The 27,369-nt window shown below is 37.5% G+C and overlaps 1 protein-coding gene across 1 annotated transcript in view; it reads left to right on the top strand.

The window, feature by feature from the left end:
• Positions 1–27,369, top strand: part of LOC118814606 (astrotactin-2-like) — a 697,894-nt gene that overhangs the window by 367,727 nt on the left and 302,798 nt on the right. The window contains exons 7-8 of the mRNA XM_036580304.1: positions 2,611–2,757; positions 14,508–14,675. Of these exons, the coding sequence (XP_036436197.1) occupies positions 2,611–2,757; positions 14,508–14,675 (315 nt within the window). The remainder of the gene's footprint in view (positions 1–2,610; positions 2,758–14,507; positions 14,676–27,369) is intronic.

The raw sequence follows: 27,369 nt of genomic DNA on the forward strand, positions 1-27,369 counted from the left end.
GATGTTTGTATAGCATTTTTTAATGGTGAAATACTTGTTATAAAGTTTTGAAATCACAGCAACCCTATATGAGATTTTAGGGAGAGTTCTTAATGCTACAGTTTGGGGCTTGTGTGTTAGGATTTTTACCTTCTTGCAGATGGTAGCTGCAGTTTTCCTGTGTTTCTGTGTCCATCCCACTTTGCATGCAGAACATTGTTGCATTAATCACTTCCTAAAACAAAGCTTAGTTTGTAACTGAATGTAAATTAGCTGCTCTTCCATCTGTTTATAGTCTAATTAGCTAGTGTCCATCTTTTTTCTTTTTTTTTTTCAGTCTTCCTCTGAAAATAGCCTCCAGATCAGTTTGGAGTCATATTTCATCTTTTAAATTCAGCACCAGCCTGCTGCCTTTTTTGGGACTGAATGAACAGATTGCATGGAGAACAGAATACTCGACAATGTGACAAACTGTTGGTTCAGAAAGAAAGAAAGAAAGAAAGTTCCAGGTTGAAAAGTCATTGCAGCTGATCTATAAAAGGTTCATAGATTGGATAACATCTGGCTTGCATTAATTACATTTTGCAATTCTACTTAAATGCAATTACATTATTACATGTAATTATCTCAGTAATAAACTCATTACATAGGTAATTACATAGTGAATTGTACATGAATTGTACATTCTACATTGACAGTTTGAATTCTGCACTTCTGACATTTTTCCATTTGTTTAAACATCATAAACTGACAAAAAATGGAAAAATATTTTTTCTTTCTTCAAAACAAGGACTGTACACACAACAATAACTTCATACCATTTGAATCATAATAAAACATCTCCTACTTGAATCTATGAATTTATGAGTCTTGGTGAATTGTATCAAAGCATTGATACTTGGATTCGGACATCTAACACATTCAAACCCACATCTTTAGAAGTAATGATGTCTTGCGTGATTCTGAGTGAACTAGACAAATCTCTTCAAGTACAGTAATCCATGCATCTAAGTGCAAAGGGAACAAAGTATAATGTCCTGATTCTGAGTCCAAGTCTGAGTTTGTTCTTGAGAAAAAGAGCCATTTTTCCTTTCTTTCCAAAGCTAAGCTAAAATCCCTGCTCTTCAGTCAGAAAGCTGCCACAGCCTGGGCCATTTTTCATCCCAGGTGAAGATATAGCATGGGGAAAAGTCAGGCCGTTTTAGCTTAACCTCTGTCTCGCAGATGGATCGGCCCAGCTGGACTCTAAGCTATTATTTGTACTCTACATAAATCAGACAGCCTGCTCTGCACTTTCCGATAGAGGCCTAAATATGCACTGTCTCTACAGGGAGCTTTATTATTGACTTCATAACCATGCTGTCTTCAGCTGAAACCTGCACAGTGCACAGTGAACTCTGCCTGAAGATACCGTGTGTACGTGTGATACTTAAGTGTGTGCTGCTGTAATAATGTAAACCATGATGCTGTAAGTAGGCTGTGATTCACCTGTGGTTAAATTGTTAAAGATCTCATTGCATCTAATGGGTTTTTAAAAAGGTAATTATGGTAATTTCAGGTAACAGTTTATTTTAATGGTGCATTATAGAGACTTTGCAGATGCTCACTGTGTATTTTACTTAACATTCAAATAAATATCTAGTACATTTGATTAAATTAACCTAAATTCCCAAAGCTTATATCTTCCATCTATCCATCCGTCCATCCATCCATCTATCTGTCTGTCTGCCTGTCCATCTATCTATCTGTCTGTCTGTCTGTTCATCCATCCTTCCATCCTTCCATCCATCCATCCATCCATCCATCCATCCATCCATCCATCCGTCTGTCTATCTATCTATCTATCTATCTATCTATCTATCTATCTATCTATCTATCTATCTATCTATCTATCTATCCGTCTGTCTGTCTGTCTGTCTATCTATCTACATATCTATCTATCCGTCTATCTATCTATCTATCTATCTATCTATCTATCTATCTATCTATCTATCTATCTATCTATCTATCTATCTATCCGTCTATTTGTCTGTCTGTCTGTCTGTCTATCTATCTACGTATCTATCTATCCGTTTATCTATCTGTCTGTCTGTCTGTCTGTCTGTCCATCTATCTATCTATCTATCTATCTATCTATCTATCTATCTATCTATCTATCTAATCTATCTATCTATCTATCTATCTATCTGTCTATCTATCTATCTGTCTATCTATCTATCTGTCTATCTATCTATCTATCTATCTATCCGTCTATTTGTCTGTCTGTCTGTCTGTCTGTCTATCTATCTATCTATCTATCTATCTATCTATCTATCTATCTATCTATCTATCTATCTATCTATCCATAGGGAAGACCAACTGAGGCGATTAGTCCAAAGTAACAACAAACACAATAGGGATGAAAAATCAAACTAATAATAATAATGATAATAATATGAAATGAATTAAAGTGGTGGGTTCTTAACTGAACTTTTATGACTCGAGCTGAAGGCTCACCTTTAACAGTCATGCTTTGCCACTACATCTCTTCATTTGTGACTCTGTCTTTCTCTCTCTTTCTCTCTCTCTCTCTCTCTCTCTCTCTCTCTCTCTCTCTCTCCCTCTCTCTCTCTCTCTTTCTTTCTCTCTCAGGTTGTCCACAGAGCCCGATGAGTAAGGCCACTCTGACGCTGATCACCGTGAGCACATGTGTGTTGGCCGTAGTCTATGGCTCGCAGACCACCTGCCCGCTCACCGTTAAGATCACCCTCCACGTCCCTGAGCACTTCATCGCTGACGGTGAGACACTAAGAGAGTTCACTTCACTTCACTTTAGCGTTTCTCAACAGTTGTAATCAGAGTTGGGGTAATTACTGTTTACTTCTATCAGACTGTAATGGGGTTACTTCACTGATTACTGCTTGGACTAAAAAATCTCACTACTCATTGCTTTACTTCTGCGTTAATCTCAGCTGTAAGTACAAGAGGACATTTAACCATAGTTTCAGTACTTTATTTAGGAAGAAATATCCACTGACAATACATATCATTTAAAAGACATGTGAAGGCATTAAGAATGACCAATGCTATTTAAAACCCTGAAACTAGCGAGTAGAAGCAGTTCAAAAGCAGAGGCTTTAAAATAACGTCTTTGATAATGAAACGTAAAGTTTACAAAGCTTTCTGTTTTTGGGATCCTTGTTCTTTTAAAGAACTTTATCCATCTATTTTAATATGACTTAGATGCTTCAAAAGATCATTAACTGACACCTTCACTGGACTAGAGATTAGAACCTCTGCACCGAATGTTAGACTCTTCACTGCCCTCTGGTGGAGTACAGAGTTCAGCAGTCAGTTGCACCAGTTCGATCGTAAGTTGGGGTGTAAAGTCCATCCTAAACCTTGCATTGAGAGTAGTTAGTTTAAAACCAGTGACACAAAGAATTTCAGTTGCACCACAGACACTTACTGTACATCTTAACTAGTAGAGCGTAAAGTGATATTACATGAAAACACTGAGCGTGTTTACATGCACTCAATAATCCAATCATAATCTGATTCCTGCAGTTATCCGATTATTCAAATTGTCATGTGAACACCATATTCTGATCTAGAAATCTGATTAAGAAATTTGATGAAGAGAGCTGGATTTTACCTCAGTAGATTGCATGTACACTCTTACTCTGATTTCTTTCGGATTTCTCAGTCTGTGCATGTTCGAGAACAGACGGCGGTACCGGAAATATCCAAGCACTCCAAAGCACTTTTACAGCGGTGCTGAAACCAAATGTGAAATAAATGATTTAAATATTCTTCATCTTCTAGTTAATGTAGGTTCATATTTTCAGATAAAGTAGCGCAATGTTTAATAAAAAAAGAAGCGGCATGAAGTTTGCTTTTACGTTATGTCTACGTCATATCTTCTTCTGTGAGTTCATTGGCTGATTGCTAAGCAGAAATCTGATTACTGATTAATGTAAACCCTGAGTTTCCCCATTACCTGATTACTCAACGTGTTGATTGCATTACTGACAAAATCATTTTTTTTTATCTGATTATTAAGTTCATTTAAACACAGTAACTGTCACACAGAATGATGTTTTCACCCTACAGCCAATCAGTAAACACTACCAGACATAAACAGGAAACGTTACACATATGATCTCCACACGCAGTGAAATTTCTCTCTTTCTGTGCTACATTTACTTTGCTTAAGTTGTGTTATGTATGTTTGTAAGTATGTTTTAGCTATAATTCAGAAAGAGACTGTGTTTTACAGTAAAGTGGTGTCCTCAAAGCGTCCATCTCTAGTTTGTGTGTTTATTCTGTTCTGCTGCTGGAATTGAGCTGTTGTTTAAACTGGGTTCTCATGCTAAATATTTGAGCAGCACTTTATCAATGAATGGTCAGTAACATTAGCAAAGCTGCAGCTAATGCAATCGCTATTTGAATCTGCTGTATGACAGAAAGGTAATGTCAGCTATGATAGTTAAATTTTAAAAAATAATGTGTGTTATGTATTTTATGATAATAAGGTCAGCGTCCCACACAACCTGAGCACTGATAGAGCTGCACTTATTGCTCTGCACCCAGTTGACTTGTGTGCTTGAACAGAGTCGCCCATCAGGTTTCGGAATGACCCTGTAGAAAAGTATCTCCATGTCAGACTCAGATCTGTGATCTTTCCCATCTCTGATCGACGAAAATGGGTGTAATCTATCCTGCAGGAGTGGCTGCTGATGCAAGTTGAGACATTTTTTTTTTCTTGTGAGTTTTCCAATCAATCAAATTAACCAGCAATTTTACTTGTTTGTTACGGTGCAAATTTTAAGTTATAACTTAAAGCTACTTTAAAACTATGTTACTTGTTGCAACGGAATAAATTCTAGTAGTTCATAAACTTGAACGCAGTGGCAGTTTACAGTCAAACTAGACTAAGATCAAACTTGCGTTCAGCTGTTGCAACTGGCTGTAGATGTTTTGTGAGTCTTAAATATGATAATGTATAATTTTAAAAAGCTAACTCTTCAAACGCTCAAATTTAGTTTTCAGTTTCATCATAAGGTTTTGCGAATTCAAAACATCTGATTCCCTATTTCAAACCATGGAAGACTCTTCCATGAAAACGCAGCCGGGTGTTGAAGCTAAATATATCTAATTAGCGCTTTTTTATGCTAACAAAACCTTTGCAGGTGATTTTTTTCATACAAAAAGTAACGGTGAAAGTTCAACATTTCTCAGAAGGTGAGACTTTTGAAAGGAGATGTACTTTGTTCTGTTAAGCCATATCGCACACTGCTCTGTGAGTTGGGCTTCTTTTGAATTTCACTGTTCAGAACTTCCACCAAAGAAAGCAGGAACATGTGAGAACCTCTCCTAACCACGTCCACACTCAGGAGAATACAGCGCAAACGGATGCGTATCCTCCAGCGACGGTTCGGGGTCGTCTTCTCCATCTGCTGAGCTGTTAAGTAAGATGCAGGAAAAGCTGTCACTGCTATCCATTTCAGCTCCAGCACAAAAATACTCCTGCAACTCAGAGCTCAGTCATTTTGTGAATTGCTCTGACAACGTGACAAAATTAAGAAAACTGTCAAGTCAAAAGCAGGCATGAGGTCAAAGCGGATCTCAGTGAAAAGACTAGACTGCGCTTCTTTTTCATGGAGCTGCTCCACAAAAAAAATGCATTTTCCTTGCTTTTTTCACATTTGTTCTAATTTAAACAGTGTATCAAATGTATCACTCACTCCCCACACAGTCTATAGATGGAAACTAAGCTTAAACTGTTTTGAATTCATCATGGTTGTGATGTCACAGCCGTAAACAAATTTTCATATGACCGCCTATTCATCTTGCGACAGTTTAGCTACCCATTCCCACTGAAGTGATATGAAGTGTTGTTTCTGCAAACTGCAGAAGAGTTACTGAAGTAGAAAATGTGGGGAAAGGATTAAATGTTGTGCTGTTCCAGGCTGTCAGGATGCAAATGGTTCTCTGCAGCCTTCCACAGCATCCATGCATCCTTCAGGATCAACTAAACTGAATTTTTTTTCCCATATTCCAGATGGAATTTCATTCCAAACTTAACAGTTTTCTCCAAAATTCAGGTTCTACTGCTTTTTGAAGAAGCATAATGCAGAACAACCAATCAGAAAAGACATCATTTACATTCACAAATCTATACAGTCAGAAATTCCAGAAGACCAACAAAAATAAAATCTGACACTTTCTTGCATTTTCTTCTGATATCTTATGATTGTTATTTAAGTCACGTGCAGTGACATCACCTTACGCTAATAGGCTTAACACAGCTACTTCCAATAAGTACATTAGCTTGCTTGCTAATGTTGATTTGGCGCCACAGGTAATTTAAGATAGCATAGCATAGCTAGACACAATCATTAGCTAGAAGAACAAACAAGTGATGCCAAATCAAGATTTGCAAGCTAGCTAGCATAGCTAGCTATGTAACTAACTGGCTATTACTTCTACTATGTTCTTGGTAACTAGATAATGTTTTGCTAGCATAGCATAGCTAGGTAGAACTATTAGCCAGCACAACATTGCTACCTCCCTACAATCATTAGCCAGAAGAACAAACCTGTAATGACAAATCAAGAATTGCAAGCTAGCCACCGTAGCTAGCTATGTAACTAACTAGCTATTATTTTTGCAATGATTTTGGTAACTAGATGATGATTAGTTAGCATAGCATAGCTAAATGATTAGATAGCACAACATAGCTGGCTCGCTACAATCATTAGTCAGAAAAACAAACCTGTGGCAACAAATCAGGATTTGCATGCTAGCTAATATAACCAGCTTTGTATCTAAATAGCTATTATTTCTGCTATGATTTTAACAACTAGATAATGATTAGCTAGCATAGCATAGCAAGGTAAAATCATTAGCTAGCATAACATTGCTAACTAGCCACAAACATTAACTAGAAGAACAAACCTGTGGCAACAAATCAAGGTTTGCAAGCTAGCTAACATAACCAGCTATGGATCTAAGTAGCTATTATGTGTACTGTGATTTTGGTAACTAGACAATGATTAGCTAGCATACCATAGCTAAATCTTTAGATAGCAAAACATAGCTGGCTCGCTACAACCATTAGCCAGAAAAAACAAACTATGTCACTAAATAGTCATTATTTCTCAACCATGATTTTAGTAAGTATTTAATGGTTAGCCAACCTAGCATAGCTACCTAAAATCATCAGTTAGCATAACATTGCTAACTAGCCACACTCCTTAGCTAGAAGAACAAGCCTATGGCACCAAATCGAGACAAGCAAGCTTCTTAGTTTTGTAATAAACCAGCTTTTATTTGTACCATGATTTTAGTAACAGCCTAATGTTAGAGCTAGTCTGGCTAATGTTTCACGATGTTAATTGGACAGTGTCTTTTTTTGGGTTCACTTGACCATGATAAGATCAAATTGAACAGCATCTGCTAACCCAGGACTTTGAAGGATAGCAGAGAGGAGGTCACTAGTGTTGCACAGTAACCAAAACAGCCTGTTTAACCTCTTATTCTCCAGGGTATATTTTGGTGTGTCCATCTGACTTTACATGACCAAATTATTCAGTAACTGCATTAAATAAATGTAATCATACACATATTGCTATATGCTTACAATTTACTGCTGAAAGCCAAAAATCTTAGACGCTCTTTGTATTTTTTTATAAAAATAATTTTTACAGAGCTGATCACTGAAGAGACGCCATCTGTTTATAGTTTATAGCCCAGATTTGTGGAAAAAATGGGTCGACTTTCAGTAGAAAAGTCAGTCTTTTATTATAAACGTTTAAAATTACATCACCCATCTACTTGAGTGGAAAGAAGACAGTTACAGCTCTCATACGACCCCCACCTTTTGAATGTATGAAATATGAAAGTTATGAAGAATATGACGAAGTGCATTTTTGGAACCAACAGTGGTCTCAAGGAGTTGAAGAGGTTAAAACTGAAGATTAATAGATTGAAAAATGGTAGAAATGTAGAAACAACCTAAGGAAGTATTTTTTAATAATAAATGCTTTGTGGGAGATATTAAGTAGTAATGTTCAACATGGGCCCTTTAAGAACATACGGTTGAGCGCGGATGTTTTTCTGCTGCTAACAGCGCGGGGAGCCTCCTGCCAGCCTCGTCTCGTTCCGCGGTCTCTCCTGAGCAGTCTCTGGAACAGATGGAGGAGAAAAGCTCTTCACCCTGCCTCTCAGGCAGCATTTAGAGAGCTTCTAAGGGTCCCCAAAAGTGTGCCACGACACTTCTGCAAAGCCACCGCACACGCACTCATGCACATGCGCAAAGGTTGACTTCATCAAGCAGCGGGTCTTGTGGGAGGTTAAGGGTGGCTGGATTTGAGTGCCGAGGCTGTCAGGCCTTAGGTGAGCGCAGCAAGCTGGAAAAAAAGAGAAAATGATGGCTCTTAAAGCGCCGCCTGTTTGTCGAACACATAAACCTGCTCTGCCGCTCGTGACCTTTTATATTGAGCTTGGAAAAGAAGGTTGGCTTTGCATGAGGACATACGGAGGAAATAAACATCTGCAGCATGCAGGCAGTTCGGAAGAACTGCTGTAGATTAAAGTGGATCAGGGCAAAGAGTTTTCATGCTTAGTGTGTAAACACTACCATTCGCTCCTTAGTCTGTACAGTAAATATATGAAAACCAAGCTGTAAACAATGCTATTACAAACTGAAGTCCACCTATTCTATCTAATCTGCCTACAGCAACACTGAACTTATAATAAGTATTTCAGGCTAGACTGCTTTTTGAATGTGGCAGCCAATCTGAACAGAGCTCATTTATATACATCAGTCTTGAAGACACCACCTGTTTAATTCTGAGGGGAAAACAGAAGTTGGAAAATGTTTAAGGAAAAATGAATTAAGATGTTTAAAAGTATAAGATTTAATATAACATATTTAAATTATAACACACTCCACCTTTCACACGTGTATGTTTACAGTGTTTGCAGCTCCTCGTGCTAAAGACTTTCACACATTCACCAGCTAATTTTCACTTTCCTGCAGCCTGAGGTGAAGACAAGGTGGTAAAGCCTGGTATATATGCCTGCATATGTTTAAAAACAAGACAAGCTGTAAAATATAATAGTAATAATAATAATAACAATAATAATAATAATAAGTGAACACATCCTGTAAACACAGGCCTGCATATTTTAATACACAAATATTGTTGTTTATTTATAAAAAAATAAAATAAAATGTGGCCAGAGCAAATGTTATGGCACCTTTTTATATTTAAGATGTTATATAATTTGTTTTTTTTCCAATATGTTAAAGTAAAAAACAAACAAACAAATTTAATATATATATATATATATATATATATATATATATATATATATATATATATATATATATATATATCAACAAAACTTGTAATTTCTCAGGGGTACTTATACTTTTGTCCAACAATTATGTTTAATAAGATGAGTTAGATCTAGACTTAGATGAAACAGCTGTGTTCACATGATCAAAGACTCACTGATTTAAAGCTCCACTGTTTTGAATCATTAAAACCTACTTGCATCAAATTACTAATAGCGCCTGACTGACTTCAACCTTCAGTTAGTTAGAAGCCAAGTCCAAGCCAATGTGCTTCATATTTAAAAAAAAAATTCAAATAAAAAGCCTATTAATCCTGCTGCCTTAACTGAAAAGTAATACATCAACATAATTGGCACTGAGAGTAAAGTAAAGAAGTAAATTATGTTGATGTAATATATTCTCTAAATGTAGAATTGATGCACACATTTGTATTAAGTAAATTCACTGCAGCTTTTTTTTCAGTAAATAGGTCATTTAAATATTTGAAACAATGGAAAAAGTGAACAATGATTTGTTTAGTTTATGTTGTTTTGTCAAATAATTAGCTAACTAGCTGACTTCCGTCTGCATCTAGGTCTTCAACATGTCAAACTCAGTAATGCTAATAATGCAATAATGCTAATTTCTGCTGGCATCCCTATGTGATTCTAGTAGTATGTTAGCACTAATCTAATTCACATGAATGTTTCTAGTATTAGATTAAATGTGAATGTTTAAAACTTGTAAATGACATTCTATGTGCTTTGTTGAAGCTTGTTATCAACATTAACATATTATGTAATCTTGTATGTATCAGTTTTACAGTAAATCTTTCGATAAAGAGTCCTGGTATAGAGCTGCCACCCGTGTTTTCCATTCCACAACTACTTGAAACATGATTAGACTGTTGCTCATATTCAGTCAGTGTATCATCTAGAACTTCCAGAAGGCCTAGAGTAATATTTTTCTCACAAAATGAGTACCATTGTAAATCAAACGTGATTGGTTGATTATTCTGTCAGTTCCTGAATTGTTGGAAGGTAATCTAACATGTTAGTCCTTTCGTTCAGCTCCTGAAATCCATATTAATGGGAGAGCTCACTTCAGGTCTACCAAGATAAAACAGAGAGAAAAATCCTGATGTCGTGTTTCAAGAATGTGTTGCTTTTGTTTTATGTGAAATCAACATAAACTCAAAATTAGGCATGTATTGATGTATTTCACAGAAATCATTAGACCTTCTCTAAAGGCCTTGAGGGTCCCCACAGTAACTGATGTATAATCCTAATTTGTTATAGTATAAAATAGCACTTGTCCAGAGTAAAAATCATTATGAACTTGCTGTAAAGGCTAAAATTAGCTGAACTAGCAGTAGTTCATGTTCTAATGTCACACCCTCCACTTCATCTACATCCACAGCTCAGAGAGAGAGAGAGAGAGAGAGAGAGAGAGAGAGAGAGTATGACTGTGTGAGAGAGTGAAAGGGATTATACAGAAGTAGCCCAGTTCAATTAAAGTTGCCCTTATCTTTCTTAAGCGCATGCTTGGATGGAGCAGCTACGTACATGCTGCCCAGCATGACCAATTCGGAGCAAGGAGGTGACCAGCTGCCCAGTCAGAGACAGATTAGCGAAAAAAAGAAAGCACAAATTTCACAATTTTCTGCTTGACCTAAATGCAGTTGATCATCCAAAAGATTCCACTGCAGCTATTAGGCTAAAGTAGCTAGCATGCACACTTACCTTGTGTTAAGTTGTTAAGTAATCTCTAATAGATTTGCTTCTGTGGTTTCTGACACTGTATAACACACCATTATCCACAAATGTGGACAGAAGTGTGGACAAATTGCATGTTCAGTCATGTCGTTTGCTTGATGCTAATTGATGCAGTATTGGCTCCCATTACTTCCTTGCTGCATTAGCCTTGTAGCTCAAAGACTGATTTAAATATACCTTTGTCAACCTCAACTCACCACCTAGAAATGAATCAAAACAAGAGAAGAAGCGAGGAGCAGATGATTCAACTGGAACTTAATCACTGTTAGCTAAGTTAGCCTCACTGAGCTACATAGCTATCCTTGCAAACTTTGTACCACTAAATCTTCTGTTTTTTTGAGAAGTTTGATTATAATATACATAAACACTGTGCTTATTTGCTTTGTTTGGCTATATGAGTTGGTTAAGAACTGTGGTGTATTGCCTTTATTTTTGTTGTTGCTAGTAGTTTTGCCATCAGCTTGCTAGCTAGCAGACTATCCGAGTAAAGTAATGAACAGAAGTGGGCAGTACCTGCTTACATGTATTCATATTCATACCCTTAAGAAAATATTGATGGATTTGTATTCTCCTGAGGGTATTTTCAAATCATAATACTTTTATTTCTACTCAAGTTTACTGGGTATGTAAATCAACTTTTTACTCAGTTACATTTTAACCATTCATATTTAGTTGCTAATCCATGTTTTTGTGTTTAATTTCATTATGTTTTGTTGGTGACCATATCTACACTGACTCTGGAGCTTTATCAGTTTTTAGTTTAAAAACAGAAAAATAGGGTCCAAAAACCTCAGTTCCTGTGCTGATAGATGCTCGATTTCATCGCTGTCTAAAGAAAACCATGTATCTCTATTTTTGTCGATTTTTGTTTTTCTGTATTATTTCAACAGACCAGCTGTCCTTTACATTTTGTAAAAATTTCAAGATGAATGGACCAATAGAAATGCTCTAAAATCACTTGTAATAAAACCTCTTTATATTAACTTACATTGAAAGGTAAGAGTGTTTTTACCTTCTCCTGTAAAGCTTTATATCGTGATGCAGAGTTGATCTCCTCTTTTGAAGATTAACATCTGCAAGATACTCAGTACTGAAGTATTTTTTTGACCAGCTACTTTTGTACTTTTTCTCTAACTGTTTCTTTGTAAGAAATGTTTATTTTGTCTTGAGTCATTATTTTACCAAAGTATTAATACTTTTAACCGAGTATGGGTTTAGGCTACTCTAATAACACTGATTCTATATAGAACCATAAAAACTTAAAGAAGTGGCTCTTCAGACTGATGGAGAATGTGTTGCATATATATCTATAGATAGACCCATATGCAACACATTTCCCATCAGTCTGAAGAACCATTTCACCATGCAAAGAATCATTTAAGCATGTAAACGGTTCTTTGACTGTTTGTGGTTTTATATAGAACCAATATCTTCACTAAGAAACCCTTGAGGAACCATCTTTTTTTTTAAGAATGCATCAGTAATTAACGCATATCAGCAGTGATATATAACAGATGGAGTAGTTTTCTACCTAAAACCTGATCTGAACATAACGAACTGAATATAGTTCTGAAATATGAAGTATTTTAAAATATTTTATTAGTATGGTCTATAAACAGCTTTGTAAGCCATTTTGAGGTGGAGGTTTGCAAAGTGAGCTGTACCAGATTGCAGTGATTTCTGGGTTCTCCTGCTGAAGTTGAGGCTTGTGTTCACTTTTTCTCTTGCCCTCTGAAGGCCCAGCATATAAATATTACTTATAAGCTAATAAAGTAAAGGAATGTCCATTGAGATGGCACTGGGGATCCCCTTAAGGAAAAAAGGCTAGGCCAAGTGGACAAGGGCATGTAAACAGTAGTATTGAAACAGATGGCCAATGTAGAACTAAAGAAGCAAACTTCAAACATCAAACATGTCCTGGATAATTGACTAAATTTGAGGTTAAGGGTTCAAAACTGTGCAAATTTGATTCTGACTAATCCTTTACATAAAGATATCACCATTGTACACATTGCTGTCTCTGAGTACTCTGTTATGAAGTGCTAATGGTGAATTTTTCATGCTGTTTCCTGCACTTTTGAAGTGAAAAGAATAAAATGGGTCTCAGCAGGATAGATTTTCCGGGCTTTTTGACAATCAGAGATATGCACAAATGACTTTATTAAAGCCAAACACTAGGAGCTGTGCTGGGATGCGAGGAGACCAAAGCAATCGTTTCACCTTTCCCATCAGGATAAGTAATCAATACTATCAATTAGGCCCTAGTCAGTATTGCAAATAGAGGGCAGTGAATTGGAAAGGGAAGGAGGCATGCAGGCAGTTAGCTGAACACAAAGTGAATAGAGGTCAGTTCACAGGACAAAGATAAAGTCTAGTCTATATTAGGCAATCAGTTGGGTCAGATTTCCATTGAAAATCCATTTTGATCCAGGATAAGGGTTAATCTCTGAAACCCAGCTCATTATGTTCTAAGCTGACAGATGAGTGCCGTCCTCTGCCCATATATCTGTAGTATGGTACCATGTTTAAGGTCTTCTGTTTGAACAGTCTATCATGCTCAATGTATTTGAGGGATGTTCATGGTTTTATATTACACAATTTCTCCTGTAAAATCTAATCTGTCACTCTCATGCTGCTTGCATGGATCATTGAGTATATTGATGAAGTAAGAACCTGTTTTTTGTTTAATCTGAGTGGCTGACAACTTATGTTCTTAACTAGAACTAGGCTCAGCTAGCTAACAGGCTAAAAGATAGCTAACAGCCTAACACCTCCATCATTAATATCACAGGCTTCAATTAAAGCACTTATGGTATGATTAACTGTAAAACAGCTGTATAAAAGTCTAAAAAATGTCACTTGAATGGATTACACACTTCAAATATTCATGTTTCAGTCAGAAGTAGTGTCAAACCCAGGCCGAATCCCAAACGTCTCTATACTCTCTAAGTAGTGTGCTGGCTATGAAAGTTTGGAAATTCTAGCCTCTACAGCCAAACAGAGCATCATTTGTCAAGTATGGATGTGTCTGGATCCCAAATTACTGTTTCTTAGCTGTAATTTGCTCTATTGGGCTGCAGGATCCAGTATTTAAATTCCTACGTAGTGCACTACGTAGGGAGCAGGGAGCCATTTGAGATCCAGCCCCAGCGTGAGAAGAAGGTCATCACTGGATTGGTGCTAAATAAGACTTGCGGTGGTGATTTGGTGACCAAAATACTTATAAAGTGAAGGTTTTTCAATGTTTCAATAAAGCCAGAAGGTGGCAAGTCAACTGCATAATCAATTATATATATTGCATATGACTGTGATATACTATGCTGATATGTTATGGTATAATAATATACATTATTTATGTGTAATGAGATTTATTCATGTCCAGTGGGTCATTAAAGCTACCTTTCGTGTGTGTTTATGTGTGTGTATAGGGAGCAGTTTCGTTGTCAGCATGGGCAGTTATCTGGATGTGTCGAACTGGCTGAACCCAGCGAAGCTGACCCTCTATTACCAAAACAACTCAACTTCTCAGTGGGTCAGAGATTACTGTGGTCAGCGGACCACTGAACCCTGCGAACAGCTGTGTGACCAGGACACCGGTGAGTGACACACACAAACACACAGCCAGCTTGGAGTCTTCCGTTTGTCTCTACTCTTCCCTTAAAGTGATTCTTCAGCCAGAAAATCAAATTTGTGATTTAGCGGTTTGACAGAAAATGGCTACATTGGTTAACATGGGAGGGTTTGAATACATCACTGTGTACTAGCAGCATTTTAAGGACGTGCTGTTTAATACTGTATAGAAAGGCAGGATAATAAATGATCAGATTCCCGCAGCTGATATTTGAAGGTTTGCTGTAAAGATGGTGCTTCTGTTGGCTCTCTCCCAAATCTGTGGCTCCTGATCTACGTGTATCATCTCATTTTCCTTACTTAGTTTTTGTTTTGTGTGGATCTGTTGCGCGCGCTCACACACACACACAAACAAACACACAAACACACACTGGCAGTTCTGTATTCGGGGTTATGTAGGTCACAGCCATGATCCTCCACGGCAAACACATTTATTCACTCTTGACCTTCCTCGGTAATCTGTAGTGCAAGGTCTCAATCAGGTCCTGTGCGTTTGCAGAGCCAGATAAGCTGGGCAGCACTGAAGCATGGGCCGAATATTGCACCCCCTCCATATGAGCACCCACATACAGGGTTTTACAGAGTGGACGGCTGACATTTACTCTGATTTTCATCCACCGCCTTTATTTATTACCCTGACTTTCACAACACAGCCAACACACTGCATCAGGTTGGACCACGAGCGGATGTGCTTACTAAGAAAGGTACTAATCAATTGTCTGAAGTCAGTGTTTTGTGCAATATAAATGTATTATAATTAGTGCTGTCACAGTTATTAACATATTATTACAATAAATTATTAATAGCACTTTGTTTTTAATGCTGTTAACCCATTTTAGCACCATTTTCCACTTTTGACCCTTCAAACCAATTAGTTCCATGAAGCTATCGTTCTGTTCACCAGCGTCTTATTCGAATTTTCCATCGCACCCTAAATGGTGTAGCAGTTACATTGTGGTGCCTGTATAGCAGCCTTATGAGGATTCCAGTACTATGTTAGCATAGAGGTTTTACTGACTGCTTCAGTAAAGATTTGAATTTAAATTTTGTTTCTAGTTATTATTGGAGGAGTTAACTTGTTAACTTCTGTTGAGTTAACTTATTAGCTATCTACTGACCTCGTCAGATAATGTTAATGTGATGCTCTGTCCATATTGTAGTTGAAAAAAGTGCAGCGCTGCTGTGAAATATAGCGTGATTGTTCCATTAGCCTGTTATAGGTGTTAGGTATCAGTACACATCCAAATTTAAAACATTTTAATGTATTTTAGCTAAATGACCAGGAGTCCCTAAATATAATATAAGTTTACTTTAGATTTATGTATTAACTTGAATGATAAACAGAGCTGTAGATGAATCCATGATTACTATGAAAGCTGTGTAACATTGAAAATGAAGTTTATAAAAAATGACAATAAGAATGCCTCATTTTTCAAAACTGGTGAGCAAAGAATGTGTTACTAAATGACTAAAATTAGACCATTAATGTAAATTATTAATCATTTACTAAATTAATATTGCCAAAAATATTGAAAAAAGCATCATATGTTTCACACTAACTGTGTGTAAAGGTGTACAATTATGGCCTGTAGCCAAAAGCGGCTCTGTGATCAAAAACTATCCATGGATGAAGGTTTAGCCCAGGGGTCGGCAACCCAAATTTTGTTCTTTCATCAAAATCAAACCACCTTGGGAGCCACAGCATTTTATGATCATTTTACTGAAGTAACGTTTTCCCATCTTGGCTGTAAATATGTCTCAGTATGTGCTAATGTACTAGCATAGACTAAAAAAAAAGCCGCTTCTCACGCATCTCCGGCAGGAAACTTTTCCACAAAAGTAGAATATTTTCTTGTAAAATGTCTCTGAGTGTTTGACTTTTTACTGAAGTCAGTTTCTCATTCACGAGCTTCTTGTTCTAATTTGTTCTAGAATGCAAATGCAGCACCATTTAAGGTGGAATGGGAAAATTCAAACAAGAGGCTGGTGAACAAAAAACTGATTTCAGCTTCACGTCTGCTGTGGAGCCACAACAGGGCAGTAAAAGAGCCGCATGTTGCCGAGCCCTGCACTAGAGGATGGCTATTGTCAACAGATGAGCTACAGTCTCTTACTGTCATGGTGGAGCTACAAGAGTGGTGTTTCTAATATAGTGGCCAGCTAAAACTAGAGTTGGGTGGGCAACAGAAGTTGAGTAATAAGCACGTTGCTGATTCTTTTTGTTTGAAATGCTTTTCTCCTCCACAGTTTCACTTTTACAAACATTATCCATCATCTCTCCTCCTTCAGCCACCTTTTCTTAAGGTTAAAAAAGCCCTCTTTCTGCATCATAGCCCATCCCTGCATCACGATATAACCCAGGCCTTTTAGCAGGCAATGTTTCAGTCGGGCTAATGCCGTGTCAGATGTGACTGATAGCAGGTCTGCTGTAAATCCACCTAAACAAACACTAAAGGGTAGAGTCAGGAGTGTGAAGGTGAGTGGAAGAAGGCAAGCATGGCACTAGTGAAGAATGTGCTGAGAGAGAGAGAGAGAGAGAGAGAGAGAGAGATTGAATGTAAGTTTCTATTTGAGAGACTTTTTGAAAAGAAAGTTTTAATATTTTCAAATGTTTGACAATTTACTGATGTAAACAATAATATTAATATTATAAATATTTAATGAAATCACTGAATAAAATCTAATTTTTGCTGTTTTGAGAGAGTCAGATTCACATGATGCTACATTATGTGAAGGTGTTTTGCCTCATTCCGTTTTGTGCAAAATCGTCTCACTTGCTGCTTGTTTTGCTTGAAGCCTTTTTTGTGAGCCCATTTCACTTAAAACTGTTTTGTGCATGGCATTTCAACTGATGCTTTTTTGTTCAATTATATCACCTAATACTGCTTTGTGTGAAGTCATTTCACTTTTTTCGCATTTTTGTGCACTCGTTTCGCCTGATGCCATTTTGTGCAAAGCTGTTTTGCCTGATGCCTTTTTGTGAAAGGCCATTCACCTGATGCCATTTTGTGCAAAGCTATTTTGCCTGAAAGCTTCTTGTGAAAGCCTGGTTTGCCTGAAAGCTTCTTGTGCAAGGCTGGTTTGCCTGATGGTGCTTTATGCGAAGGTGTTTTTTTCTATTTTTTGTGCAAGGCTATATTGTCTAATACAGTAATTCTTTTACCTGATGCCTTTTTGTACAAAGCTATTTCGCCTGATGCCTTTTTGTGAAGTCATTTTGTCTGATGCATTTTTGTGCAAGACCGTTTTGCCTGATGCCTTTTTGTGCAAAGCCATGTTGCCTGATGACTTTCTGTGCGAGGCTGTTTTGCCTGATGCCTTTTTGTACAAAAGAAAATTTCCTGGTGCCTTTTTGTGTGAGGCCATTTTGCCTGATGCTTTTTTGTGAAGTCATTTTGTCTGATGCCTTTTTGTACAAAAGAAATTTCCCTGGTGCCTTTTTGTGCAAAGCTGTTTTGCCTGATGCCTTTTTGTACAAAACAAATTCACCTGATTCCTTTTTGTGCAAAGTTGTTTCGCCTGATGCCTTTTTTTGTCACCTAGACAGCTAGAGGTTTATAAACCCCAGCATTGGGCTGTGGAGCAGTGGAACTGTGTTCTCTGGATTGAATCAGCTCCATCAAATACTTTTGGCATGATTTGGAGTAATCCAGAACTAATCATCCAACATTAGTACCTGACCTCACTCTTGTGCCTACAATCAAATCCTCACAGCAGTGTTTCAACTTCTATTGTAAAGCCTTGCCAGAAGAGTGAAGGCTGCTATTGTATCAGGAACATGGGGGAAAAGCTCCCTTGATCTCAGAAGAAACATTGTCTGCAAACTTTTGGACATAGTGTATTTATAACTCATTTCACAAAACGGGTGTAAAGTGTGGCCAAAGAAACAGAAAAAAGGGAGAAACAGTGTCATTGTCAGTGCGAAGCAAAAGTCCCTGTACTTCTTATAAGGCTTTTGTATGGGGTGGTATTAAGTTAATGGCTGGGCACTGCTGAGGAGAGGCGCTTTTGTCTGGAGGCCATTGTGTTCTTTTAGCACCGCACACTACATCAGCAGACTAAAACCAGAGCTCTATTGTTATGAAGACTTGCTCCGCTTTGAATGCACCGCAGATCATAAACGGTTGCAGTGTTTGAGCTCTGCAGACACTTTTAGGTATTGTCAGGTGATTAAGGTTTATACTCATTCATCACAAACATAAACAATACTCTATTATGCTTCGTTACTGAAGGATATAACAAAGTGACTAGGCCAGTACAATAGCTGATGTATTATTAATCCGAAGTGAATGCATGTTGATAAGGCATTGATATGCACTGTTGCGTACTTATACAGTGCATTCTGCATTTCACAATTCTTTGGATTTATTTTCATCAACCATTTTGCTGTTACGTGGTTCATTTGTTATTCAATTCCTGCAAGTTTAATCATGACTGAATCATACATGCATTTTGCGTAAAGACTCCAATTTCATCAATAGATTTGTCTACCATGGCCAAGTTTAGTGGCTCTTTAACCCCTTAAAAGATAGAGAGAGAGAGAGAAGGAGGGGTAGGAATAGAGAGGTAGTTATAGATTGAGACAGAGAGAGGTAGAAATAGAGAGATAGTTATAGATTGAGAGGGAGAGCAGTCGTCTATGAGATAGTATGAAGTGAATGGAGGTGAAAGGACTGCTGGTAATTGAAAGAGGGGGAGCTTTTATCCCCTCTCTCACTTTCTGTCTCTTTCTTTGAGGTAAATCTGTCTGAAATGTACACACGTAGTGAATTCTGTAAAAGCACTCTCAGACACACCAGCTCACAAAGTGCTTATTTTCCTCTGGAGGTGAAAATGAAAAGACATTGACTACTGAAAAAACAGAAAAAAAAAACTGAGAGCTGAAAATACAGAAAAAAAACTGAAAGAGCTGAAAATGCAGAAAAAACTAAACATCCTGAAAGTACTGAAAAAAAAACTGAATATAAGGAAAATACTGAACCTACTGAACATAGTAAAACTGCTGAAAAAAAAAACTAAAAATACTGAAAGAGCTGAAAATACTGAACATACTCAAAATACTGAAAATGCAGAAAGAGCTGAAAATGCTGAACATACTGAAAATACTGAACATACTGAACATACAGAACATACTGAAAAAGCTGAAAATATCTGTGATTAGTGGTAAAGCCTCTAATGCTCTTGTTTGGGTGGCACGGTGGCGCAGTGGGTAGTGCTGTTGCCTCACAGCAAGAATGACCTGGGTTCGATTCCCGGCTGGGTGACCAGGGTCATTTCTGTGTGGAGTTTGCCTGTTCTCCCCGTGTCTGCGTGGGTTTCCTCCCACAGTCCAAAAACATGCAGTCAGGCTGATTGGACATGCTAAAATTTGCCGCTGGGTGTGAGTGACTGTGTATGTCTGTCTGCCTGCCCTGCGATGGACTGGCGACCTGTCCAGGGTGTATCCTGCCTTCCGCCCAATGGCAGCTGGGATAGGCTCCACAGTGCTTTAGATGATGGATGGATGATTGAATCTACAAATGTGGGCTTTTCTACATTCAACACATTTTTAATGAAGAAAATCTAGACAGTCCACCATACGTGCCCCTCTTAAAGCAATACTTTGGAAAATATCTCATTCTTTTGTCCATGTTTATAGATAACAGTGTGTCAAGAACAAAGAGAAAGGGTGAAAGTGAAAGAAAGCAGGAAAGGAGAGCAACAGAAATAGAGAGAAAGGAAGAGAAAGAAGGTAGTGAGGGTAAAAGAGTGAGAAAGAGAAAGAAGAAGAAAAAAGAAAGACAGAAAGAAAATGAAAGAGGGAGAGTGAGAATGAGAGAGGAAGACAGTCAGAGAAAGAGAAAGCAAGTGAGAGAGGAATAGAAAGTGAAATAGATGCATAAAAAGAGACTGACTGAAGAAAGAGTGTGAGAAGAAGAAAGCAGGAAAGAAATAGAAAGAGAGATAGAAAGGAGAGAGGTAGAAAGGAAAAAGTGTGAGACATGGAAAGCAAGAGATAAAACGATGAAATAAGAGAGATAAAATGAGAATGTGAGATAAAACAATAAGAGAGAGAAAGGAGAGAGAGAGACAGAAAAAGAGAGAGGAAAAAGATGTAGAGAGAATGAAAGAGTGACAGAAAGAGAGAAAGAAAATGAAATAGATTGATACAAAGGACAGTGATAGATAGAAGAGAGAAAGAGTGTGAGAAGGAAAGCAAGAAAGAAAGAAAGAGAAAGACAGATTGGAAGGACAGAGAGAGAGATACAAAAAGAAAGTATGAGACATGAAAAGCGAGAGAGAAAAGAAAATAGATATATAGAAAGAGAAAGAAAAGAGAGATAGAACAAGAACGAGAAGAGTGAGAATAAGAGAGAAAAGAGAGAGAGAAAGACAGAAAAAGAGAGAAAAAGATGTAGAGAGAGTGAGCGACTGACAGAAAGAGAAATTAAATGAAATAGATTGATAGAAAGGACAGTGATAGGTAGAAAAGAAAGAAAGAAAGAAAGAAAGAAAGAAAGAAAGAGAAAGACAGATTATAAGAACAAAGAGACATACAAAAAGAAAGTGGGAGACATGAAAAGTGAGAGAGAAAAGGAAATGGATAGATAGAAAGAGATAGAAAAAGAAAGAGAGAAGAATGAAAGTAAGAGAGAGAGACAGAGAGAGAGCAGCATGTCATGATAAGCAGTGGAAACGGGATCTAAATTCATTTCCTGCCTCTGTGAACTCGCGAGGAGGCGCCGAATGAAAGTCAAATGTCTGAGAGGGAGATAAGCCCACAGGCCGCGGAGGAGCAAACAAACGCCGGTGAGAGATATCTGGCGTAAAATGTGTCACCATAATAGCAAACAGCACCTGTGGCCAGTGGCATCACACGAGGGATAAATTCCAGAGTTTATGTGCTTTTGATAGCGGCTGATAAGAGAGAAGAGCTGTCGTCCTCTCAGGGAGCGAAGCTGAGAAACATTACCTTTTCACTTGTTCATTTTCTCTGGTCTGTTTGACTCACATTCGCTCTCAGCACTAACGCTAACAAATGATTAACTGTAGGCAAATGAATATATACTAACTGTATGCTAAACTTTGATTGACAAATATTCTAGTGAATTATTATTACTCATATTTACTGAAAATATTAGAACTAAGTGTAGCGTGTGGTGCAAAATAGTGTGACATACAAACAGTGTTGTGAAACATGAAGAATCTTCATAATTTTATGAATAATGAAAAGTTAAATGAAACAGCAAAGTAGCATTACTGCATATCATAGGGATATGAGTTTATTAATAAAATCATATGCATGTCATATCTCTCTCAAATACTTAGTATTTATGTATTTTGCAGATTGTTCAATATGTACAACACTAAAATGTGACTAGAAATAATGAGTGTTATTTGAATACATCAACTTAGACTCTTAAAAATGAAGGTGCCAAAAAAGGTTCTTTATATGATGCCAAAAAGAACGTTTAGTTACACTAAAGTAACTTTCAGTGGATGATTCTTTAGAGCACAAGTATTCAAAGAGGAACCCAGGACCCCCACATGGTTCTCTAGGGATCCAGCAGTGATTATTTTACAGCATCACTCAAAGAATTTTCATATAATTCAAATATTCTGGGAAGAACCCCTAAATTGGCACAGAGCCTTTAGATTATGTGAAGTTTCTGCCTTTTTCAAATATGGTTCTGTAGGAATCCAGCAGTGGTTCTTTCATGGCATCACTCAAAGAATGTTCATTTACTGTAAAGTTTTTTTTTTAGGATGAACACTTAAATTGGCAAAGAACCTTTAGATTATGTGAAGGTTCATAAAAAAAAAGAAAAAAATCACACACAATTCTTTGGAGATCCAGCAGGACCCCAGGAACCCAGGAACCCCAGATGGTCCATGTTTTCACTCTAGGTGTCAGGATCTCTGAGGGAAAGTTTGAGAACCACTGCTTTAGAGAACCATTTCTGTATGGAGAAGTGAAAGTATGAAGAACCTTTCTGAAATTTAAAGATCTTCCACATAGTGTAAAGATTATGGGATGAGCCCTTACATTGGTATAGAATGTTTAGATTACGTGAAGGTTCTTCAAATCTTTGAAATGTTCTTCACACTCACACATCTCTTTTTCACACATGGTTCTCTAAGGATCCAACAGTGATTCTCTCCTGGCATCAATCAAAGAATTTCAACATTATGTAAAGGTTCTGTGAAGAACTCTTAAATTGGCAATGAACCTTTTGATTATATTAAGGGTCTGCCTTTTTCAAACAGGGTTCTCTAGGGATCCAACAGTGATTCTCTCCTGGCATCACTCAAAGAATTTCAACATTATGTAAAGGTTCGGTGAAGAACCTTAGACTGGCAAAGAACTTTTAGATGATGTGAAGGTTTGGCCTTTTTCAAACATGGTTCTACAGAGATCCATCAGTGGTTATTTCATGGCATCACTCAAAAAAATTCCATATAATGCAAAAGTTCTGAAAAGAACCCTTAACGTGCCAAAGAACCTTTATATTATGTAAAAGTTCAGCCTTTTTTTCAATCATGGTTCTCTAGGGACCCAACAGTGGTTCTTTTCTGGCATCAGTCAAAGAATTTCTACATAATTTCAAAAACCCTTAAACTGGCAAAGAACCTTTAAATTATATGAAGGTTCTTCAACCCTTTGCTTCAACCCTTTTGAAACATGTGTCTCTAGGAATCCAACAGTGGTTCCTCCATAGTGGTTGCTCACAGCGCTGTTGCTCGTCATTTCTTAATGTCTGTTTTGACCACTTTGTTCATCACAGTCAGGATTTTTTCATGATTTTGGTGTATATTAACAAACTATGAATCACTTTAATGGGCCTCTAACATTTTTTAAAGCTTTTTTAAAGCTCTGTTTGATTTAAGAGAGTAAACACACTCAAAGCTTTTAAAACATACCATTCATTCCCCAGTTCATATGGTCCACATTTGGAAAAGCTGCAAAAAACAGTTTGTGATGTCACAACCATGGGCACATTCCCATGAGGATGCCTCTACAGCAGTTTAGCCTCTCCCATTCCCATTGGACAGCTATCTAGTAGACTACACTCTGTAGTTGAGTTATGGAAATAGAACATCAAAATGATTAAACGTTGTGCTGTTCCTGCCTGTCGGGAAGTGAACATAGTGTTCCAGCCTTCTGAAGGATCCACACATCCTAAAGGAAATGCTGAATTTAATTTTTCCCAAGAATAACAGCCGTATATATTTCTGATTCCACTTTCTTTGCTTTGAAACAATGGCTTTTCTGACTGTATGCACAGCAAAAACGTATCAAATTCAAGAACTATTCAATTAGCTGTGATAATTAATCTTAAATTAAACCACACTTTTGCTTTTATTATTGCATTTGTGTCAGCTGGAAACTAAAACCACTTTGATGCTGCTGTCTGCTGGCATAGCTGGCGTTTTTGCACCAGGGCCTATCAGGCCCTCCACTCTCCAGGGTGTGAATAGAGGGGGTTAGCGTTAGCAGCTTTAGCTGATGGAAACCTCTTGTCTTTCTATCCACACACTCCGGTGGATGTGTAAGAGTGTGCTGGGCAGAATGCCAGCGCAATCTCAGCCTCCCTGCAGGGTTTGATTAAACCGCAGGGTTATCAGTTCAGATCCCCCTACCAGTCCCGTCCCGCTAGTGCAGAGTCAGAAAAAAAAAAGCTGTTTCACTCATGACTCAATAAAAGCCAGCCAGCCTTCTCCTCCTATTCATCGGCTATAAATATTCCCCATTTGTCCCCGGTCCTCCTCACATGCACACGACTAATAGCCGATGAAATGGCCCCGTCGTTTTGCGATGTGTGAGGTTTATCAGCCCGATTTATCCACCCACACATGTGCTCTAGTACGTACTCACCCACGGGTGCTAAGTCACTCCCTTTCTTGTCCGTCCACCTCAGTGGCGCATGAGTGACGTGACGAATCTCTTAAATGCCGGCAGGTGGAATTGCTTCCCTTCAGAATGGCGGAAAATATGCATCGGAACAACAATATCTCTATCTTTCCCCCCCGTGCCCATGCCATGAACCTTGAAATCGGAAAATTGCCCACGCGGCCTTTAGCGAGATTGGAAAAGCATTCTAATGAAACCTATCATTAATCACCCCGGTCGGACGCTGTAGAGGAAAAAAGGGGAAAATGATTAGTGACTGGCCTTCCACCCGTCGCTGCTTGATAGCGCTACTTATTTTGCCCTTCGTTTAAAACCAAAGAGGGAAAAAAAACAAATCTCTAGATAAAGGAGGCCCTTTACTAGCAAGGTTCCATAAACCATGTTTACATTTACCCAGATAACAAAAACGTAAATGTGGACACTTTAGAAAGGACATGAGTGGACAGCAAAGATCTAGACTCTAGATTTAGATTCTTATTGTTGAATTTACTGGTGCATCCTTGCCTGTCAGTTTACTGTGATGCCATTCACAGCAGCGTTGGTTTCAGTATGGCTTCTATAGGAAGCTTTAATTGTACGTTGGTTACAAAAACATTCATTCAGATACACTCTCAGATATAAAGGTATGAAACGGTCACTGGGGCAGTACCCCTCTTGTCACTGGGGTGGTACCCTCAAAGCTACATTTCAGTACCTTCAATCAGGAAGCATAATTGCACCATAATCCACTGAAATTATATTTTCTAAGTTGTACTGACTCCACACACCCCGTCTCATCTCCAGACTTTTTTTTATTTTATTGTTCTGTTTTAAAACATTAGGTTATGAAAAGATATAAATATACACTTTTCACCTGGAAAAACTTATTTAAGTTCACAATTGGTCCTTAAAACCACTGTTGTACCTTTGTGGAAACATTTATTTTGTTTGTATCTTGATGAACAAGAAATGTACCTGCCAAAAACCCACATAAGGTTGGATACACTGTAATTTGAATAGTATGCTAGCGAGCCCAGTCGCTAATCCAGTAATGAAAGTTTGACATGTTTTTTTTAGTACTTTCAGAATTTACAGATAAAATTGGAACAGTATATAAACTTTGATATACATGGATAAACCTGTTGTTATGTGGAGGTTTGTCTAATATGAAAGCTGAACAGAACAGGTTTAGCTTCATTGCTAATTACAATTTGAGACTGAACTAAAGATCTTGATGAACAACTTGAGAACGCACACCTCAGAGAATTGACTCACCTCAACAATTTTCTTTTCAGAATTGTTGTTTTACATGCTTAAAAAAGACGGTTATTCAAGTGTCTTTTATTAAAACCAGTAATACACTCTTTAAAAGATCAATCTCTTTAAGGGTTCTTTAGTAAAGATAATGGTTATATATAGAACCCTAAACACTCAAAGAGCCATTTGCATACTTAAAGAGTCCTTACCATGGTCAAATAGTCCTTCAGATTGATGGAGAATATGTTATATATGGTTCTATGTAGAATTTTTGTGTAAAAGGTTCTATATAGCACCAAAAAGGTTCTGCAATGGTTACAATGTCAAGCTTTTAACAGAAGAACAACCCTTTTTGAGGTTATAAAGAATCATATATAACACATACTCCATTAATCTGAATAACTATTTCACTATGCAAAGACTAATTTAAGTATGCAAAGGGTTATAGAACTATTTAGAACCCTTGTCTTTACTAAAGAACCCTTACAGAACCATCCTTTTTAAGAGTGTACAATTACAAATTACAACTAATGTGAGTCATGAAATAATTAAATACCTATACATTTCATTTTCTATACTGTAAAACAAATTCACTGTAAATTCACAGCAATTTACTGGCAGCAAATTTGCCAGTAAAGTAGTGTGTATTCACTATAGAAGTTTTACAGGTATTTTACTGTATATTACATTACTTACTGTAAATTTATAGTACTCAACTGGCACGTTGCTGCAAGTAAATTACTGTAAATTGTGTTGTCTAAACCAAAGCACCATTCTAAATACCCAGCCTTTTACAGTATGATCCTGTAAAATAACAAACCACTGTTTTCCTGTTAAATGAATGCTGTAAATTTACACATTTTGCGTTTCACCACCTCCCCATCTCTACCCTTAGTCCTTTCTGTTCATCAAGGAGGGGTCTGGCCTTCTAACTTAAACCAGCAGCTGTCCAGAGCTCCAGTCCGTGTTCTTAAAGTTCTCCTCCCCTTCAACAATCATATGGTCTCTTCTCATCCTACAATCATAAATTGTCCAAACTGGACAAACCTTTAAAAATACATCTGCCTGACAAGGTTCTTTGGAGCAGACCCATACAAGAACCTCATTTGGTTCCCTTAGCTGGCTTTCAAAGGATGGTTCTTTGAAGAACTGTTTTTGTAAATGAGACTGCAAGCATGAAGAACCTTTTCCGCATAAAGGTTCCATACCGATTAAAATTTTTAGTAGAACTGTACATCCAAGAACCGTTTATAAACCTTTTAAGTTCCTCTAAAAAGTTCTCTGTTAGCATCCGAGCTAGGTTTGCTGGCACTCTTGACCAGGTAGTTTGAGCTGGGCTAACAGGTTTGGCACCTCATCACTTTGTGGTGGACCAGCTACTCTCTTAAAAATAAAGTGCCAGAAAGGGTTCTTTGCCATAGGAGAACCACTTTTTTGATGTTCCCTAAACAGCCATGTTTGAAACAGAGTTGTGTATCTCTGAGTATAAAGAACCTTTTAGAGGTTTACATAAATGTAAAGGTTCTATACCA

Source organism: Colossoma macropomum, unplaced genomic scaffold (genome assembly GCF_904425465.1).
Source record: "Colossoma macropomum unplaced genomic scaffold, Colossoma_macropomum, whole genome shotgun sequence".
Classification (NCBI taxonomy): domain Eukaryota; kingdom Metazoa; phylum Chordata; class Actinopteri; order Characiformes; family Serrasalmidae; genus Colossoma; species Colossoma macropomum.